The sequence below is a fragment of the Natator depressus genome, chromosome 22 (genome assembly GCF_965152275.1).
Source record: "Natator depressus isolate rNatDep1 chromosome 22, rNatDep2.hap1, whole genome shotgun sequence".
Lineage (NCBI taxonomy): Eukaryota > Metazoa > Chordata > Testudines > Cheloniidae > Natator > Natator depressus.
In genome coordinates, this window is record NC_134255.1 from 9,445,303 (window position 1) to 9,464,533 (window position 19,231).

At 47.7% G+C, this 19,231-nt stretch overlaps 1 protein-coding gene across 1 annotated transcript in view; it reads right to left on the reverse strand.

Moving 5' to 3' along the window:
- The window catches only part of LOC141975885 (opioid-binding protein/cell adhesion molecule homolog), an 801,915-nt gene extending 791,877 nt beyond the window's left edge, over positions 1 to 10,038 (reverse strand). The window contains 2 exon segments of the mRNA XM_074936555.1: positions 9,557 to 9,606; positions 10,002 to 10,038. Of these exon segments, the coding sequence (XP_074792656.1) occupies positions 9,557 to 9,606; positions 10,002 to 10,023 (72 nt within the window). The 5' untranslated portion in view covers positions 10,024 to 10,038.
- Between the last annotated feature and the right edge of the window lie 9,193 nt (positions 10,039 to 19,231).

Consider the following 19,231-nt stretch of genomic DNA (forward strand, 5'->3'; position numbering starts at 1 on the left):
AAATTATAGCTCTGCCAAATGTGGATGGAGTTCCACAGGGACAGCAAAAGGCACCTCTCTGACCGCAGGACTATCCTCCTGCAGAATTTCAAGTTCCTCCTGCAAAGTGTGGAAACATTAGAGCTTTTCAAATAAAATGAACAGTTGGGGGAAAATTTTAACATCAGCAAAACCACCTATTTTCTCTGAACTTTTATCTCAGAAATGGCTGAATCATTTTGCTGACGCAGTCTACAAAAATTCAGCCTGAGGCAGGGAGCAAGCTTGGAAAATTTCAGCCTGAATGGTTAAAGTTCAGAAACAGGGACTTATAATGAAAAATGTTAAGCAACTTTAATTATAAGCATTACTGCCAGCTCCACCTGTAATTTTAGAGAACAATAGAAAAGCCCTTAATTCAGAGCAACTTCACAATGCTTGCTCTGCTCTCTGAAAATGCACAGCATGTCAATAGACACCCAGTCTCTGCAGCTGCACATGTGCGTGCGCACACACACACACACACACACCCCTCATCTCTGCCTGTCAGCTGTCACTCCAATAAAGTGAGACATCAAGCCATTCAGTCTCGTTCACTCTGCATCTTGTCCCAGCCCTGTGTATACTTGGCAGCTGGCTTGTTCAGGGGCAGGTTTGCACACCAGTGCAAACTCCCAGTGTAAATGCACTGCACTTGTGCAGTTACAAGATAGATACCCTATTTTCACACTAGTGCAACCCCATTTATGTGAGGCGTTTGCACAGGCCTAACATCAAGGTAGTTGAACCAGGGCAAATTTCCCTTGTCTAGACAAGCCCTTTCGCCTCCCATACCTTTTCCCTGTAGGAGATTAAAACATTTACTGTTCCCCTGAATTGCTTACAGCCTTTCAGCTCCAATGGTCTGAGACCATGTGCTCCAGCCAATGACCTAGAGCACAGGGGGTGGAGAAAGTCCACCAGCCAGCACAAGTTGCAACTGTTTGACTGTCAGACCAACACACAAAGGAGGGACCATCTGCTCCCTTTTTGGAGAAGAGAGCAGAATGGAAAAATCCAACCCTCCATCTGTAGCCCTCTTTAGCAAAAATCGCTCTGGATCAGCCATGCGCTGCTGTTGGCTTCCCAGCCTGAAAGGAGCCAAGGAAAAACAAATTAAACAACTTTCTGTACCACATCCAAAAGCTGCTGTTAATATCACCTGCCACCACATCCGCTGACCACTGTCCCATCTACTGGGATGTTCAGGCGGAAAGCTGGCGATACCCTGGATGGGAGAAGTCGCTTTAATTAGCGTGCAAATGCAGCTCCTCTAGTACCATTATTGTCGGTGCCTTGAAGGTCACGGTGCTCTCTGAACTGCAGCCGATCTATCTGTTCTTGCCTGCTCAGCTAACACTTCCCTTAGCAAGACAATCTGAGGATTTTTCCAAATTCAGATCTGTCCCTAAATGACCCTGTTCCCCCTGAAAACTTCCAGCTCTGAGACACAATTGTGTCTGCTCTGGTACAAAAGGCAGAACTTCCTGCTATGAGACACCACTGCATCCCTCGTTATACTCGGCAGCACAGCAGCTGGGGGGCTTACAGATGTGAAACCCAGCTGTCCAGCCTGTTCTTCTACCCAGCAACATCTGGGAGACACACCCCCATTGCCCTTCCACATGGGAGCAAGAGGCCATGCACAGCGGTGAGCCTGAACCCCGCTGCTTCTATTATTCTACACAGCAGCGTCAGGGAACTTCCAGGTGGGAAGACCCAGCTGCGTTGTTCATGTTAATCTATGCAGGGCAACGTCTGGGAAAGTTCCACCATCTAATAACTGTGCAGCAGACATGGGCCTGAACTACAAACCTAGTACCCAACACCGCTGAACTATGGAGAGACTGAGCTAGACCCACCTTTCTGCTTCACTTAACACTCCACGGAACTTCCTACAGCAAGAACCGCCCCTTGCTGTATTTTCTGCAGCACCACATCCCTGGGCATTCCTTGCTCTCACCATCATCCCGTGCTGTCACTGATGCCGGAGGTGAGTTCCAACTCTCCCCTTCCCCATCAGCCTTTTTAGAGTCAGAGCACCCCAAGCGAGGCTGATAAGCAGACCTGTTGCCTAGCGTGCCTCGGCAAGATAATGACGGGACAAGGATTTTAAATTCCATAGCCCATATCTATCCATTGGACCCGGAGTTCCCGAAAGGAGTATGTGATAAATTCAACCACAGAATCAGAGTCACGAGCGCCCGGTGAGGACTTATCCTTCACACAGATACAGATTAAATATTTAAAATTGCTACATAGCTCTAAAGAGCCGGGTTATTTCTTTTTGCAGGGGCTGATCAATCACAAGAGTCCCCAAAGAATGCCAGACCTTCAGCTACTCATCTGATTACTCCTGCTGTAACCGAGTCATTCCTGCCCTGATGTTTAATATTTCATCCGCGTGGCTCCTAGGCAAAGCAGGAACGAAGGCTGATTTCCTAATGGAACAGTTCTTTGACTTTTAGGGGGTTTTATCCAATTCTTTTCAAAGGAAAAGATGGGGAAGAGACAACGATTTCCCTCTTCACTCCAAAGCAGCCAGAGTTGCTTTAAAAAAAATAATTCTACAAATGAAGGATAGTTACGATTTGGCACGTGAACTGCAAACCTGCTGCTGAGTTTAAGTGCAAACAAGTGATACCAAGGCCTGTAGCATATAGCATCTGCATGGCTTCTAGCTAAGGCACTGTTCTTATTACAGTGCCGGGACTGGACTTTGACCCAGCAGCAAGCTGGGGTGCTATTACACAAACTGAGTTTACAGCCCTCAGCTCTGTCGTTAGGGCAGGCACATCGCTTGATATTTCTTGGTGGGAAATCTGTTGCAAAGCCAGGCGTTTTGGTATATCAAGCTGCTAAGAAAACCCTATGACGCCCAGGCCACTTTCGTTACATGGCAGCTAAGCTCACCCTCTCCTTACGGGTGCGCCTCAATTTCCCCTTTGAATACTGAGACACAGTATTTAATGCCAAGCATTTCTGAACGCACACACCCTCACACACACACACACACACACACACGACCCCTGCTGGGATCCAAGATGTAGACAAAGCTGGAACTATTTATCTAATCCCTTCAGGAGGTTAAGATCAATTGCTACCTGGGTCCAAACTATATCTGGCTTTAGGGTGACCAGATGTCCTGATTTTAAAGGGACAGTCCCGATATTTGGAGCTTTGTCTTATATAGGCGTCTATTACCCCCCACCCCCATCCTGATTTTTCACACTTGCTGTCTGGTCACCCTGTCTGGCTTAGATTTTGCAAAAACATATGACCCACTGTGTTTTGCCAATCAAAGCCACCCTCCAATTAGCCCCATCCCAGGGCCAAGCAGAGGCTTTACTGTGGGATGGGCACAACTATTTCTCAAAACAATCATGTCATTTTCTCCCCTGCACAGATGGGGAAACTGAGGCACAGAGAGGCAGAAGCGACATACCCCAAGTCTCACAGTCCATCAGTGGCAGAGCCAGGAACAGAATGCCTGGATCCCTGCTCTAGCCACTGGAAAAGCTCCATGAGAGCTAGGAATCAAGTGAGAGATTCTGGTGGCATTTTGCTTTTCCTCCACCTGTTGTCTCCTGTCACATGTTTGAATGGTGAATGGCCTGGAGCAGGGCCTGCCTTTCTATTTCATGTGTGCACAGAAGCAAGCCCAATGGGCCCTAGATCCCTAATGGGGGACCCGAAGCAGCCCAGCAATACAAATAAGTCATGAGGATGAGAAGAAGAGAGAGCAAGGCAAGTGTATGCATTCCCAGCCCTCATACAAGGGATGACACTGAGATGCTCCTCCATTATGTGACCCAGCACCAGCCCAGGGTCCCCCTCACCCCATCCCACCCCGTCTTGTGACTGCAGATTTGGAGAAGGGGCAGCATTGTCCCTACAGACGGTTAGCAGTGAACACTAGCTCCAGAGACGTGCAGCAGGGTTCAGAAAGGGGCATGTTCTCTCTGTGGAGTGCTCAGAACAGGACAGAATAGCTTTTAAGTCAAGGCCGTATGATTCCAGTACATCTCTTTTGTGTGCCTGGCCTAATTGGATGGTTATGGCGGTACTAAGCAGCCCTTGCATTTCAAGACCGGAGTCAGCTGAATCTCTGAAATCATGTAATTTTTTGCATGACCGAGCATGCAGATGTAATAAAAAAAAAAAAAAAAAAGAAAAAAGAAAGAAAAGAAAAAAACCTGGGCCTTAAATTAATCCCCAATTGACAAAGACGAATGGTTAGAGGGAGCTGAATTACAAACCTGCTGGCATGGAACTCAGCCCCTCTTTAACAGCTCGGAGGACTGAGAGTGGCTATTCAGAGACTTACCCCCAGAACAGAGGTTCCTGGCTTGGCATCAGTGGTGCCTGCTACGCAAAGCAGTGCTGGGCTCATTAGCAAACTAGGGCTCGTTAGCAAACTAAAGAGTTGTTAATTACCCTCTGGCCATGCTAAGCATTGTGTGGCACGCATCTAATCGTCCTGAGGGAGGAGGGAGAAAATGGAAAATGATGTCTGGATGAGAGGAACAGGGCCCCCATTTGGCCAAGGGCCAGTCCACATCTCCCCACGGCCACTACAAGTTAGAGATGCAGCATACACAGCTATGTAACTGAAAGGAGAGGCTGCAATTCTGACATCAGTGTTCAGTGCCTTTCAACATAAAGGAAACCCCTCTTCCTTGCTTCAGAGATGGGCAGCCATTTTGTGTTTAGTTCAGATACAGAGTGCTCTGGAGAAGTCACACACACTGTACTCCCTCATGGTCCCTCTGGGCTTCATAAGCTATTAATTGTACTTGTGGTCTTGATTGATTGGTTGGTTGGTTGTGTTCTCTTAATCTAAAATGAAAGGCATTGAAACCGAAAGCATTTCTTCATGCCTGGAGAGTATTCCATAGAGCTTACGTGACCGGAGACAGAGCCCTGGACTAAATGTCCTTCACAACACGCCAAAGATTTGCCTACTGCGCAAGACACCCATGAAAGGTTTAATCTGGAGCAGGCAGATTTCAGAAGATGCTCAGAACAGCACCAGCCAGAGTGGGAATGGATGATGCACTGCATCTAACTTGGCATTTGTTGATTGAACAGGTTGAGGCTTCAATTCCTTCTGGAGGGCTGTGGAGGACAAAGTTTGGCAGAAGTTCTGAGACCCGTCTCCCTCCATCACATAGTTTTAAATCCAATACTCATCCTTCTAACTCTCAATCACAGTGATATTGTCAGGAGGCATGGCCTTGTGATCTCAGCCCAGGGCTGGTGAACAGCAGACTCCCGAGTTATAATCCTGGAATGGATAGTGACTTGGGGCAAGTCACCTAATCTCCCTGTACATCTGTTTCTACATCCGTAAAATGGGAATGACAATGCTAATTATTCACCTTACCAGGAGAGGGCCTTGGAAACACTAAAGGACAGTTTCTCCATAGGAACCCTCCATTTTTGTGCTCACAACCCGTGGGTATTAATAATTGTTGACACAATGTAGGCCATTTGGATCTCTCAGCTCCTGCCCATACCTGTAAACTTGGCACTTACATGTCTCTAAATCACCTCCACTGAGCCTGTAAATAACTGTGCGTGCAACACTATGCCAGAGTGTCTGCAGGTGCCATAAGGGGAGACCCCAATAAGACCGGTCTGAAAAACTGCTCCTATGAAGAGTTAGAGCACTCTGACAATGAAACATGCTAAATGAAGTAGCCAAATTATTATTCCTCGAAACACGACAGGTTCCCCCATCATACGCATCAGGAGGTACAAAGAAGGTTTTCAAAAATCAATCAGTTGGATAAAGATTTATTAATGTTATTCTTAGCGCACTTTAATTGCATGTATAAATTAAAAATGAGCTAATTCTGTCCTGGGCAAAGCAACTGCACTCACCTAAAGAAATTGCACTTCAGCTTTTAATTCCATTTCAATTGCACAGATGCACAAAGTTAACACCACGCTGCATAGAAATCAGAGCCTTTGTCAGATCACGCACTTAAAAAAATTGCAGTCACAATTTGATTCCACTTCGACTGCACACAAACATTTTTCAAAGTTACTGCCATGCTGTACAGAGCAGCATTAATTGAGTGTTAACGAGCTGCCAGATCAGTTTCCCACTGTCCTTATTATCAGGTGTCAAGGTTTCAGGGATGTCCCAATTAAACATAATCAAAGGCTATTTAATATATGGCAAACTGATTCTCAGCCACTTGAGCTGATTAGCCAGATGTCCCTATTATCTGGGTCCCAGTTAGAGCTGGGCTTGGGGGGTTGTGGGAGAGAGTTTGGTGAAGAGTTTATTTGCCAAACAATGCATTGTTAGGTCAAAGAAAACTATTCACAAATTCAGGTCAAATTTGGCTCATAGTTTTGGCCAAATTAAAAAAAAAAAAAAGGAAATGCAACATTTCAACTTTTTGTTTCAAAACTATGTTTCATTTTGAAATTTAGCGAGACCTGTTAAAAATATTTTAAAAGATAAAAACACCCCAAAATGGAACAAAAAAATAATAATTTTGGATTGAATGAAACATTATAGTCAACCCAAAACAATGTTTTTTCTGGAAGTTTTGGTTTGGTCATGGAATTTGAAAAACCCCCAAACAATTATTTGCTCAGCTCTTGCCCTGATCAAATGGGATTGCTCAGTGCATACCACACAGATATGATGTCAGTGAGCGTGGTATAAAAGGAGATTATAGGATCCAATTCAGGAAAGCATCTCAATTCAGGACAGCACTTGAGCCCAGGTTTAAGAGCAGTTCTGAATCAAGGCAATAGAAAGACACAGATGATAGCACTGCCGATTTCCTGGGACCAAGACAACGCAAGGCAAACTAAGCACATGTGTAGGGCCCAAATATGGGGAAGGAGGGTCCAAAATATGTGTGTTAGTTTTTGGGGTTGTTTGTTTTTTAACAGACAATGCAAACTGAAAGAACTTCACACTCTTGAATGAGTGGTCATGACGGAGGAGTGCTTGGCAAAATCTCAGTGAATAGCATCATGATCCTCTGCACCAGGTCGCAACGCCACTCCCTCAAGTGAGTGAAGTTTTTTCAGTGTACACACAAATCCGCATCGGTGGACGAGTGGTCAGAGACAGTCCTCATACACATCCGAGGGTCACCTTGTGGTACCCACCAGAGCCATGGAGAGAGAAGAGCACTGGATAAAGAACCTGCTTCCTTCTCCAACAGCAGTAAGCCAACAGGCTGGGATGGGAATTTACAGCCATGGCAAATATGGGAGGGATCATCAACAAAGTGTATTTTATTCCCCTTCTTTCCATTTATTGCAGTTTGTTGTTATTCATGTTAGAAGACAGAAGCTCAGAAGTGTATGTTTGCCTAGAGTCCAGGGATGGGTTAAGATGGCTTTGCCTGGAACTAGTCACACAGGCCAAGATTTTTAAAGGGCAACAGTGATTTTGAGAGCCCGACACGTGATGCCATAAAGGGGACTGATTTTCAGGAAGTGCCGAGCATCCCCCTGCTGAAATTGAGGCTCCTTTATGATGCCTCAAATTGGGCCCCCAAAATCACTCATCACTTTCCAAGTCTTGGCGACAGCTTTATTTTTATTGGCCCGAATTACAACCAAGGAATGAGTTAAATAAAATAACTGCGATCGCCCCACCAAAGAGAAAACCCATCTTTGTCAACACTGGACTAGAATCCAGCCTTCGTTAGACCAAGTCTCTGAGATTCACCATGGGCTCAGTAAAGAACAAGGAAAACCTCTCTGCAGCTGGACAAAGCCTAGAGTGCTGGTAGATAGCTGGAAGAGATTTGCTTTCACTGTGGGTCATTCATACACAATCCTTCAGCCAGAAAAATCACAGCAGGCCCCATTCAGTCCCCCTCACTCCTATTCAACAGGAGGATCTTACTTCACAAGCAGCCATAGGGACTCCTCCGCAGGGTGAGGAAGTCAGAATCAGGTCCACAGGGAAGATTAAGTCAAATCCAGGAAGTAAAGAATCATCCCAAGTTTTCAGGAAAGTTTCCCTTCCTGGGAATTCCCTGCAGCCTGGCTGTGTTAAAAACAAAACCTTGACTTCCACAATGAAGGGAAAAGAGACAACTGGATTTCTGCTCTCTTGTTAACCACAATTTGGCTGGAACCACCACAAATGCCTGAAAAACCTAAAGAAAGTAGTAAAAACCCCACTTGGGACACAGTCAAAATTTCAGTGTCAGACCTGAGAAACAGCTCTGAAAATATGCATTCCCTTCTGGTCAGATGAAAAGCAAAGTGTAATGTTTAGATGCAAAGACAGTCATAATGAGTCAGATATGGGGGTTTAACTTACAGCAACCGTGTTGGGAAGGAAACTCTTGATTTGCAAGTTTAACATCTCCCAAAGCTGTGACTGCTAAATGGGGAGTGGGGAGGGGACCTCGAGGAAAGGAAATTGATGCATCTTCATGCTACTGACCTATCTATCAACACACAACGCTGATACCCCCCTAAGCTGTGTGCCATCTGTCTGATTTGAAAGTGACTCAGGTTCTGTCTATGGCTCATTTTGTCCTGAGCTTAGAAAGAGCAGGTCAAAAAGCAGTTTCAAGTTTAAAAAATGAGAAGAGAAAATTGCAACCCAAATGAGTGTTGGCTGGAAAGCCATTTCCTTTGCATTCAAAATAATGTTCAGATGAAAACAATTTGACTAGCACTGTTGGGAGGGAAGATTCAAAAGGCGCATTGTAGAATACTCAGCAGACACTCCAGGATGGCACAGGCCTGGAGCTGGGCTCTGTTAAATTTGCCTGGGAACTGCAAGGTCCATCTATGTCCAGCAGCCTCAGTTAAGAATCCTTTTTATATATATTGCACCCAAGTCCAGTCTCTCTCCTCTGAGACAGCATCAATTCTTGCCACAGATTCAAACCCCGCACAGAGAGGAGAAAAAACATAGTTCACGCAACACAGGGCTCTCTCTTTGCATGGTTCTCTTTGATAGAAGGCTCCCACCCTCTTGCTGCCAGCTCCATGAACATCTATGAGAGATCCCTCCTGAGCAGTGTAACGCTCAGTTTGACATGACACCACATCCCTGGAAAGGTAGCATTACCCAGCAGGCTGTGGATTCAGTTACCAAACTGGCAGTGCAATGGAAAGCTCTAATCATCTGAACCCTTTCCAACTGGACGGGGCAGCAGAAGGAGAACAATCCTGCGTTCGCAGGATGGGGGAGGAGGATTAAGTGATAAAATTGGTTTATAGCTCTAACATGGAAGGATAAGGAGCAGTGACCTCACCAGAGTAGGCACGACATGGCAAGGACCCCCACGTGCCACACAGCTTACAGGACAATTGGAGCATCTGTGGATGAAAGGAAACAGGCGGTGCCTCAAAGCCCCTTGATGACACTTGAGATAAATGAGAAAATTTAAGGTGCAGAGGAGAACTAAGCAGATTCTTGTAGACGGGAGCTGAACAAGATAAGAGCAGTGATGAATCTAGACACATTACGCTAGGACAAGTCAAAGCACTCGTGATTATGGTGCATGGAAAAGAGACAGTGTAATGTACTTACGGTCCCCAGATGCTGTCCAAGCGTTCCCTGCAACCTTGGTCCGTCACTTTCTAGGGGGAAAGGAAAACAGGCATTTAAAAACTGTCAGAACACAGCTGTTCTCAGCAGAAGAAGTGTTCTGTTTTTTTTAGCCACAAGGAAACCACTAAAGGTTTGGGGTTTGGAGAATAATCATCATATGCAGTACAGACAAAACAACACACATGTTCAAAGCTCTGTGCAACAGAGGCGACTCATGAGCGGGCACACAGGGTCATGTGTCCCCCCATATTTCTGCCAAGGTTTATATTTTTATTTCTTTTTTTGCAGGGAGTGGGCTCAACATTGTGTCATCCCCCCCCCATGTCGCCGATTCCTGGTCCTTAAATAAGGTAGTTAAGTAAAATATTCTAACCCAGACCTGATCAGAAAATTACCATCTAAATGAAATTATACATTTTCTTACCAGCTCTGACTACTATCCCCATTTTGCAGATGAGGAAACAGAGATGCAAGGAGACTTGCACAAGGCTAAACAGTGAGTCAGTTGCGGAGCCTGTAAGTTTGCTGGGAGTCACCAGATGATGCTATACAGTCTTATAAATTCTGTTGGACTGAATGTATGGGCAGTAAGTTCTCAGGGAAATGCTTGTTGTTTAGTTGTGGTGCAGTTCTTCTTCAAAGGTGAGCATATCACCAGTAAAAGTCTATTCTCTGGCTCTCTGTCCAGATCATTTCTTAGATGCAGAGCTTCTGCCTAAAGGATGTGTGGCCATACAGACAAAATGAATATGCAACATGGTGTCAAATCCTTTGCAGAATCAGAATGAAAATTCATTCCTGTAGACCACACTGCTACCTAAGGGTTCAGATGCTTGTCCTAACTCTAACTAAACTATTCAATACTCTTGAGCCTGGGAATCTCATGGGAACAGCCTCTCATGCTTTAACATGGCACCTCCAGTCCCCAGAAAAAAACAAAGTTTGGTAAAAAATAAAAAATAAAAAAATCACAGAGAGGACAAAGTTAGCCAAATGTCATCCAAACATCCAGATACCACCAGCTTCTGGGACATCAATGTGACGGTGATGGACACATCTGAAGTGTAATTTGATATACACACACTTTAAATCTCAAAAAAAGGATCTGTAGCTGGGAATAATGCTATGTCAAAAGCTCTTTCAGAACGCTGGAATCAGCTGTCTCCCCATCTCCCCAGTCTGTTGTTTCTCATTGCTGCTTTGTGCCGAGAGGACTCCACTCAGCAACTGAGGCGCCAAAGTGCTACGCACTTCACACACACAAAATGAAAAGTCGATCACTGATCCAAACAGCTCATCTGCCTACCCTGCACTGCAAGCTCCACAAAGTAGCAGATCTGTCTGCTTACTTGTTTGCAAAGTGCCACAGTCGCAGGGTGACATAAATAATAAGGACCAGTTCCTATTTGATTGAAACAACAATATTAACTGTACCGATCCCCTTGGCGTCACTATTCACTGTGGGCAAAGAATTCACTTTCTCCCGAGGACATGGGAGATCAGGAGACAGAGCTGCTAGGACTGTCTGGGCTAGATTCAACACGTTGGAATGGTAGACCCTGCATGGACAATGGAAACCGCAATGACCAAACGGCTCCAGGCCGCTGAACATGTGAACGCAGCATTGCTGTGTCCAGGAAACTGGGGACATCGAGCCATTCAAATGACCCCCATCTCATCCATCATCATCTCCACCTCGCTCAGGTAGGTCAATCTTCTTAGAGCCTTCTGTCCTCCTCCCTATGCCATGGAGGGTTGGCTTGTCAGACCTAGGTCCACACGCCCCGACCCCACCACAGCAGCATCTGTTGATCCAAACTCAGCGTTCACTCCGCCCAGGGAGGTTCATTCGCCTCGGCGGGGCAAGCTGAGGGAGAGGGAATTTGTGGCTCCTCATGGGTGGCAGCCTGACCCCTTTGCTCAGGTTGGGGGGTGGTTTGGTGGGGTGATGTTATTTGGTTTTCCTCTCTCTGCCCTCCCTGGAATGCTGGCTCCTCTGCCTTCTGATCTGCAGAAATGTATTCATGTATTCATTTAAAAGTTCTCTCTGTACTCAAGCGGGTGCTGCTTGTAATTGCTGGCGGCCAAAATCTGTTCTGTTTTTTTCTGGCTGAGGTACCAGGCAATCATCAGCTGTAATTATTTTGAGTCTTGTTACAGATGGAACTCCGAGCTTTTCTGTCTTAAACAGAATTCATTATCCAAATGCAGACTCCAGCCTTCTGGAGGGGCTTGAGAACGGACGGCTGCGGAGGAGCAGGCTGTGCAGAGTAACGGTGAGCGGCAAGGTGGCACGGAGGGACGGGGAAGGTAAGGAAGACAGTGGGGGTCCCCTGAGCGAATCGTCCCTCTTGATTTTTTTTTTCTTGGGTCATTCTTACATTCGGGCTGTTGAAAAGTTGCAGGGGGTTCGGCTTGGTTTTGGACAGAGGGAAAACGGGCGGGCTGCGGTTGGAACTGCCCCCACGCCATTTAAAGCGGGACCCTCGTTATTCAGTGGTTAGCGCAGTGGCAGTCAGCACTCCTGGGTTCTGCTCCTGGTTCCAGGAGGGACTTTACCCGAGTGATTTGAGCAGGGGGTTGGGAGACAGAACAGCTGGGTTCTATGGGCAGTTCTGCCCCTGACTTGCTGGTGAACTTGGGCAAGCCACGTCCCCCGCGCAGGTCTCAGGGCCCCTATCGACAACATGGGAAACTGCAATTTACCTGCCTTACAGGGATGCTGGGAGGGCAGGCGGGTTACTGTCTGTAAAGAACTTGGGGATCAGTGGATGCCCAATACCAGAGAAGTGGTAAGACAGACCCAAAGGGGAAAGCCACTGCCCACCCCCCACCCCCATTCAGTCTGCAGTAGGAGTCTTCAATCCCCCTCTGACCTTCTTTAATTAACCCCTTTTGTGTCAGGATGGAAAACCCGGGCTGCTGGAGTAATGTTTATAGTGGGGGTGCTGAGAGCCATTGAACCAAACTGTAAACCTTGTATATAATGGAAACCTCTTCAAGCCGGGGGTGCTGCAGCACCCCCAGTTCCAGCACCTATGTGGAAAACATACAGAATGCTCATGCTGGTTTCATGCAGCACAATAATTTCACAGGGCTAGACAGTGCCCATCTGCTCTGCACACACCATCCCTCCATAGGGCCTGGAAGGGCTAACATGTCCAGTCCAAGAAGATCCATTCCCTGACCATTTTCTGCCTTTTCCCCAGTCCTTTAGCTGTCGTCTTAGGGAGGATTATGGGGAAACCTCTCCCCCAGCAATATTTCTACATGAAGCCCCCACGTGAGGAGCCCCTAGAACTAGCAGCAAATCCAACCAAAGCCCAGTGGGACCCCACAAAACTTTGGACCCAAATTCTCCTCTCAGTTACATCAGTACAGCTCCTGTGTAACTGACACAACGACTGGACCCCAGAGGATTCAGGCATGGTCATATAGCAACTATCTGAGATACATCAAACTTAACACTGCAGCCAGAAGATCCCACATCCTGTACACCCCTTCCCTGGGTTTGCTAGGCTCTCTAGGGGTAGAGGCAGTAGATCCCAGGTGCTTTACAGAATCCAGTCTCCACCCCAAAGAGCTTAGTAGCTAATTTTTTAGACACGATGCAGCTTGAGCCAGTTGCACAGAACCGGTGGCCGCAGAAGCGAGGAAGGAGCTAAAGTAGCACCGTTACTCTGTGTGTGCGCACGAGAGCTGGTGGAGAATTTTTCAATGGTCTGTTTTTAACTCCGAAAATGCCGATGCATGGAAACCGAAACGGTTCCCTGGGAAGGATCTGTCTCAACAAACGTCTCGTTTTGAATAAACTTTGAAAACAAAATTTCACCGCTGTCAAAACATCCCCATTTTGACATTTCCTAAGTGAAAAATTCCAGGGTTTTACGTCCAAACAAGAATGTTTGATCAAAGAGAAGAAAAAAAAAAAAACAGATTGTCAATTTGTGAACACTGATATTTTGGCAGGAAAAATTTTCAAGGTAAACTCACAGTAATAATAATCCCTACGTAATTAATGTTCACAACAACAGTGATGCTCTTTATTTCCATTCTGCCAGATGCTCCCATCAACCCCCATTTCCCCCTCCCACCCAGGAAAGGCAATAAGCTGCAACTTACTAACTAACAGAATGACACCAGTAGAGGTCAAGGGAATCAGATGGAGCCAGTGCAGAGTACATGCAGGAGGCATATGGGTGGCTTCTTGGTGCAGCATGGTGTATGCTCAGTGAAAGAGCAATCGGCCTTTCTTTCCATGCAAAGGGGAGGAGGAGAGGCAGGGGGTTGACTGTGAAAAGCCCCCTCGATTACACTAGAGCAGCTGCATATTTATAGCCTGACTTGAAATGTATTTAGTGCTGAGAGAGAGGCTGCATATTGGCACAGTGGCTGGCAACACAGACCATCCAGCAGTACCTATTTAAAGGAACCCGGTGACAGCACAGGAAGGGTGGCACTTGGTGCCAGAACATGGCAGGCATGGTATCTGCACACTATTACGCACCAACTGCCTGCAACGAACCAAATCTCGATAGGGGCTGAGCACGGCAATACATGCTAATATCCCCTGATGGAGAGCACTGTATGAGAGCGAGGCATTCTGGTAAAAGTTAAAGGGAGCTGCAATACCTCGCAGAATCTGGCCTTAGTCGTAGCAGTAACCCTGACATTAGCACCCGCAATGCAGTAGCACAGAATGCTGTCATGGGGAGAGAGACAGGCCGTGAGAAGGCAGCTCCAGCTGGGGGAAGGGCTCGGGATCTGCCCAAAGGGGGCAATTGGGCAGGGGCGGGGGGGGGGACCATTAGAGAAGGAGAGGAATCTTGCAGATGAACCAGAACCAGGTAAGAGGTGAGGTGATATGAGAACAAGAGAATACAAGTAGGGCACTGGGAAATTAGAAGGAGGAAAGAAGGAAAACAGGAAAGGTTTCAGGTCAGGAGAAGCAGAAAACCAGAGCTGGGTATGTGAGGAGAGACTGCTAGAGAAGGGAAGTAGAGGGAGAAATAAAATCTACAGACGTAGCAGAGAGAGTATCAAGGGAAAAAACGGAAAGGAAATAGAATTGGTGAAAAAGGGAATTGGTCAAAAAGCTGGGTTAGATGAAAAAAGATCCTGAAAACCGCAAACGAGAAGCCCACCCATAAAGGACCTGAAGTGTATGAACAGAGAGAGTGACTGCTTGGACATCCATTAATGGAATACAGTTCAAAGGTGCCTAATGGACAAGTGAGGGCCCGGTTGGTGAAGAAACCCGGCTTGTGGAGAAACTCGGTGAAAAGAGGCACCACCACAGAAACATCCAATCCGAGGAGCACTTCGAGGCAAAGAACAGCTAGGAACAGTGGAGCTGGATTTACAGCCACAGTGAGGAAAAGTTGATTATTCTCTGATGTGACACAGTGTATTGTTGCGTAATCTCTTTTGTTCTTGCTAATAACAATGCACTCGGTACTAACGGCACGGAGTGTGGAGGAGTAGCGGGTAAAAGCTCACAAAGGTTGGTGTGTGGTAACCTATAGTTTATTATGATAAGTAGTAAGTACTTGGTAATGTTCCATATTATTTATGCTCCTAATACAATTCTTGGGTTTTCTACAAATTTACAATTATCTTTTTTGTCTTGGTTTGCCTCTGCCTCTCCTCACCCTTCGCCTAGCAAGGTCACTGCAGCCACAACACCTCTCAGGATTTGGCCTTAACGTTCCCTTTCTCTCGGGACTTACAGGCTATGTCTACACTGCACACTAAGCCTGGGCTCTGACTCGGGTCTGAGCCCAGCCCCACTTCTGTCGGCACTCAAATGTGTCTGACTCAGGTCAGCAAGCACTCAGGACCTGAGACCTAGGACCCTGCTGGGGGAATCACAGCCCAAGTCCTGCTGAGACTCAGGTCCAAGCCCTGTCCTTTTGCAGTGTGGAAACAGATCAAGCTCCAGACCTGGCCTGCGCAGTGCAATACGAACACGTTAGCATGGTTGCAAGACTGGGTCCAGCACTTGTGAAGCCAGGTTTACAGTGCAGTGTGGATGCTCAAACGTAAATTTGGTGTTTCCAGGTCTGCAAGCCCTGGTCCCGCAGACCTGGGTTTACAATGATTTGCAGACATACCCTTTGTCCATTAACTCTGCCCTTCCATAGGGTTTTATGTCCAAGGATCTCAAAGCACTTGTCCATGCCTCACACCCCCACGGGGAGGAAGTACTCTCTCCAAAACAGAGGGGAAGTGATGGTCACAAGGTCTCACAGGGAATTAGGCTCTGTCTAAACTGCCGTCACTGGACGGGACTGCAGCTGAAGTAGATATACCTGAGCTCGCTTTACTCTAGTCCGCTGAGGGACTGAAGCAGTGAAATCCTGGCCGCCTGGCTTCAGCAGGCCCATCAGCTGCGATCGCTACATCAACGTACCCTGAGCGACAGGGCTGGGAACGGAATCAGGTTTGCCACAAGCACCAGAAAGCATGCTCCCTTCTCCCTGCCAGTCACAGCTAACAACAGACGGCAGTCATGGCATGCCAGGGGAGCAATGGATGGATATAGGGCTGCTTACTAGGGGACCGCCCTTTGTTCTGTTTGTACAGCACCTAGCACAGTGGGGCCCTGCGCTATGACTGGGACTCCTAGGGGCTGCTGCGGTACAGCTATCTGGAGGAATCCTGGGGCTGTCTTCTGGTGTTTGGTATAACAAGGACGAGAGAGAGTCTGAGGGAGTGTTACTGGCAGCTTTAGCGCCTTCATCTCCCACCCCCCAGGTGATGCTGCTTCCCAGACCGGGCAGACAGACTCATTCTAGCAAGGCGTGAGCTGGCATGCTAAAAGGAGCTGTGTGGACATGGTAGCTCCAGGGCAGGCTTGGGCTAGCCGCTCGGGCTCAGCCCCAGGGCGTTGGGTGGCTTGCCTTTGCCTCTGTCGGTGCAGCAACATCCACTTTGCTATGTTGAGCGCACTAGCCTGAGCCCCATAGAGAGATTGTCTACCTGGCCGGGAAGCTCGGGCCCAGCTGCTGTGGAGACATGCTCTTTGTCTTCCCAAAATCCCCTGCCCCCTTTGCAAGCTGGCTGCCCAGCCCCATCCCACTAGAAGCCCCAGCTCAGGAAAGCACTTTGGGGCTACGTGGAACAAGGACGGACTGAAGCATGTGCTTTAAAGCTCTGCTGAGCTGAGGCCTTCCGCGCTCCGGCTGGCTGCCTAATGGCCGTGGAAACAGAACAAGGCACGGTCCGCTAAGGGTCTCCGCAGGATCAGGGCTCAGCGAGGAGAGCTGAAGCCAGCCCTCAGGCTGACAAATGCAGCTCTGCCAACGAACCTCTCCCTCCTCTCCACTGGGTCAGCTGGCCACAGGTGCCAGGTAGCAGGACTAACCCAAAGGGGTCCCAAAGAAGGGGAGAGAACTTCTCCCTCCCCAGCAGCTGGGAATGGGGAAGAGAATGGGGTGGGTGGTAGGAAGGTGGGGGTACGAGGATGAGACACTTCTCTCTCGCACACACACACCTCTCCCACTTTCTCCCCTTTTCCCTCCAAAGCTGGCATCTTTCTCCAGGTTCTGACCTGGGAAGCTCACTCTGGTCCTTGCACTGCTAGGTTCCTCTCCCGCCCCACCAGCCTGCATCCACAAGCACAAAAGCATCATGAGATGGGCTGCTCTAGCATGTCTGGCCCAAACCCAGAGCTTGAGGCACCAGAGAGCTCCTGTTGCTGTAGGATTTCTAGCCTCACCTTCCGGCTGAAGGAAGGATCGGAAGACACGAAGGAGAGAGATCGATCTAAACAGGCTCCAATGAAGGGTGCTCTGTCTATCTAGCTAGGATTCCCCCGTACAGCCCCCATCAGCATTGCAGCTGGGCGCCTCACAATCTTTAATGCGTTTATCCTTGCAGCACCCCCATGAGGTGGGACAGCGCCGTTATCCCCAGGATCAGAGGGGGAACTGAGGTACAAGGAAGCTAAGGCCACACAGAGTCTGTGGAAGACTTGGAGACAGAACCCAGATCTCCTGACTCTCAGCCCACTGCCGTCATCACAAGACCATCCTTCCTCTCATCCACCTTCCTGGAGTTGTTGTAGGAACGCCTGGTCCCCCCAAAATCCTAGTCTCCAGCAAAGATCACATTGGCCCAATGGCAAGGACAGGAGGGAGTTAAGCCATTCATTCAAGCCACTCCCAGCAGCTTCTGACAACTTCAGTCCCACTCGGAGCCTGTCTGCAAATGAAAGTTATTCTGGAATAAGACAGGGCGTGAATTTCAAGCACAATAGCTACCCCAGAATAACCCCAAACCCTATGACACAGCTCCAGCCACTCATCCTTTGGCCACGTCATTCCCGCCGATTAGTATGACATGGTAGCGAAATAGAAGCTTTCCCTGTCTCTCCCCTGATCCTATATAGGTTCTTATACCAGGCTCATCGCCGTCTGAGCACCCTAGCATCTGAGCGCCTTCCAGTCGCGCGCTAAGCAACGTGGCTGATGTAACATGATATTACAGAATGAGCTTCTTTATAGCATCTGCGATGTGTTGTTTCTGGTGATTTTATTAAATTGAGTCAGACTGCTGACTCTACGCCTATTTCTCAACCCAGACGTGTCTCTCAGACGTTAATATTCACAGATATTGGACAGGTGTTCTGGGGGGGGGTTCTCCCTGCTCCCGGCCCCCAGGCAAAGGTACTTTGAATACGGAATAAATGGTACTCAAATACCTATTTGTCCTCTGTCTATTTTGATGGATACACAAATGATGCTTTAATTTTTCCATAACTACCTCCCATGGTGTTGAACCATTCTTCTTATTTGGGGCTATTTTTCCTTCCCAAGGAGAGGCTGTCAGCTGCTAACAAATGAGAGATGAATTCTTCACTTCTCCGAGCATGACTGAATCTCCTCTTGCCCCCTGGCTCTCTGCGCTGCCGCAATCCGGGCAAGTTTCCATTCTGCTGAAATTACCCAGTGGATTTCTAGCTGGCTCTCACTGGAGGGGCATTTCAGACCCTCCTCCGGCATCAGGCCCAGGTACAGACAGGGCAGCGTTAGAGTCACAGCAGGGAGACTCTAAAACAGATGGCACGTCACTTCAGCTTCATGGAGCAGGAGACGACATCCTCGTGCAGCACGGGGCTGCCCTGTGGAGGATCTGGGGTTTTAAATGACTAACCAGCTGAGATATGTCAGACCACTTGGCATACAAGAAGTCTGTCCTCAGGCAGATCCGAGCAACCCACACCCCAGTCTTGGGCCGGGGGAGAATACGATCAACCTAGCACCTCAGGAAGAAGCAGCAATATGCATCAGGGAAGAGGGAGGATGAGAATTTGTGTTCATGGGTGTGCACCGACCTCTCCCTCTTCTACAACGAACTCCCTGCCCCAGGCTGAGGCTTGTATGTTTAGAATCACTCAGGACAGCCAGAAAGGCAATGGGAAAAGTCAGCTAGCCAGTAAAAGAACAAACAAGAACCATTTACCCATACACCACTTTCTATGTACATTACACACACAAAAACTATGTTAAAAGAACATTAAGGTCACCAAGTCAAGCATTTAACCTTAATTCACCCCCTTGCACGTATTATGATGATACAGTCTTCAATTACATGAGTGCAGACTAATTTTTCCAGACGACTTCAGGCTATCAGCTCTGCCTATAATTCACA